The 1,801-nt window shown below is 61.8% G+C and overlaps 1 protein-coding gene across 1 annotated transcript in view; it reads left to right on the forward strand.

Moving 5' to 3' along the window:
• Window positions 1-165: 165 nt before the first annotated feature.
• NR2E3 (nuclear receptor subfamily 2, group E, member 3) overlaps window positions 166-1,801 on the forward strand; it is a gene marked incomplete at its 3' end in the record, with an annotated part of 2,666 nt that continues 1,030 nt past the window's right edge. Inside the window, 2 exon segments of the mRNA XM_009694786.1 lie at window positions 166-223; window positions 1,438-1,588. Of these exon segments, the coding sequence (XP_009693088.1) occupies window positions 166-223; window positions 1,438-1,588 (209 nt within the window).

Here is a 1,801-nt window from a genome sequence, read left to right on the forward strand (position 1 = left end):
TGCTTACACAGCGCCTGCCACTAAGCTGCCTTGAAGAGAGCAAGGCAAGAGCCCCGCTGCCCGCAGAGCTGCCTGAGCACCCACCGCCTCGCCAGACCCCGGGACACCCACCACGGTGGATCCAGAGGAAGGGGAGAGGGAGAGGTCAGGAACACCAGGAACGGGATGGCTGCGTCACCGGCGGAGTCGGTGGTGAGCGCTGGGCTGGATGATAGCCCCACGGGTAAGAGGTGGTGTTCTGCTTGAGTGGGTGCGACACGGTGAGAGTGCGGTTGCCGGTGGGGTCTTTCTCTGGGATGGCTGGGTCCCCACTGTGGTTGGTCTCCCAGATGCCTGGGGGTCCTCATCATGACTCTTCTCTGGGATACTTGAGGTCCTCATCGTGGTCCATCTCCAAGATGCCTGGGGGCCTCCATTGTAGTTGTTTTCCAAGATACCCAAGGTCTCCATTGTGGTCCTGCTCTGAGATGCCCAGGGTCCTCATCATGGCCTTCTCCCAGATGCCTTTGATCCCCATCATGCCCCTTCTCCAAGATAGCTGGGCGTCCCTATCATGGTCCTTCTCCAAGATGCCCAAGGTCCCCATCACCATCCTTCTCCAGGATGGCTGGGGTCCTCATCATGGTCCATCTCCAAGACACCCGTCATAGTTCTCTGGGATGTTTGGGGTCCCCATTGTGGTCTTTCTACAAGATACCCAGGGTCCCCATCGTGATCCTTCTCCAGAATGGCTGAGGTCCCTGTCATGGTCCTTCTCCTGGATGCCCAGGGTCCCCACTGTGGTCCTTCTTCAAGATACCTGAGCCCTTCTCCTGGATGCCTGGAGTCCCCATCATGGTCCTTCAAGACGGCTGGGGTCCCCATCATGGTCCTTCTCTGGGCTGGGATACCTGCAGTCCCCAACCCTTTCCGTGATGCCCATGGTCCTCATCATGGCCCTTCTCCAGGATGTCTGCAGTCCCCAGCCACAACCCTCTCCTGGATGCCCTTGGTTCCTGGTCCTTCTCCAGGGTCCCCTGCTGTCACCCTTTGCTGGGATGCCCATGGACCCTTGCTGAGATGCCCCAGCCGTGGCCCTTCTCCAGGATACCTCCGATCCCTGGTTGTGACCCTTCTCTGGGGTGCCCAGAGTCCCCTCACTGGGACACCCAGTGGCCCCATCCCTAGGGACACATTTCACCCCCCCCTTTTTTTTTCTTTTTAAAGAGAGCTCATCCTACAGCATCCCGCATGCTGGGGGGTGTGGGGAGATGCTGACCCCTGTGTGCTATCCCTGGAGTCCCCACGGTGTCTCCATCCATGTCCCTGGGCTGGACCCGTGGAGGTGGAAGCCACCCCATCACCAGGATGCTGGGGGGGCAGCAGGGACTGGCGGGAGGGACGAGGGACATGGGAGTGTCCTGAGTCACCCTGAATGTGGTGGCTTCACTCCCGCAGGACTGAGCCCGGCCCCCGGCAAGGCGCTGAGCCCCGTGCTGCTGTGCAAGGTGTGCGGGGACACCAGCAGCGGGAAGCACTACGGCATCTACGCCTGCAATGGCTGCAGCGGCTTCTTCAAGCGCAGTGTCCGCAGGAAGCTCATCTACAGGTGGGAATGGAGGTGGGGGGGTCCCCATGGGGCAAGGAGTGGGAGGACAGGCAGCCAGCGGGGCAGGGGCCCAGGGGACAGGCACCCAGTGGGGTGGGGTCCTACGGGATGGACACCCAGCAGGGCAGGGACCCCAGGGCATGGGCAACGAGTGGGCCAGGGACCCCGGGGGACTTGAACCTAGCAGGGCAGGGACCACGGGAGAGGGACCCA

Source organism: Cariama cristata, unplaced genomic scaffold, assembly GCF_000690535.1.
Source record: "Cariama cristata isolate BGI_N322 unplaced genomic scaffold, ASM69053v1 scaffold26542, whole genome shotgun sequence".
In the NCBI taxonomy this organism is placed as follows: domain Eukaryota; kingdom Metazoa; phylum Chordata; class Aves; order Cariamiformes; family Cariamidae; genus Cariama; species Cariama cristata.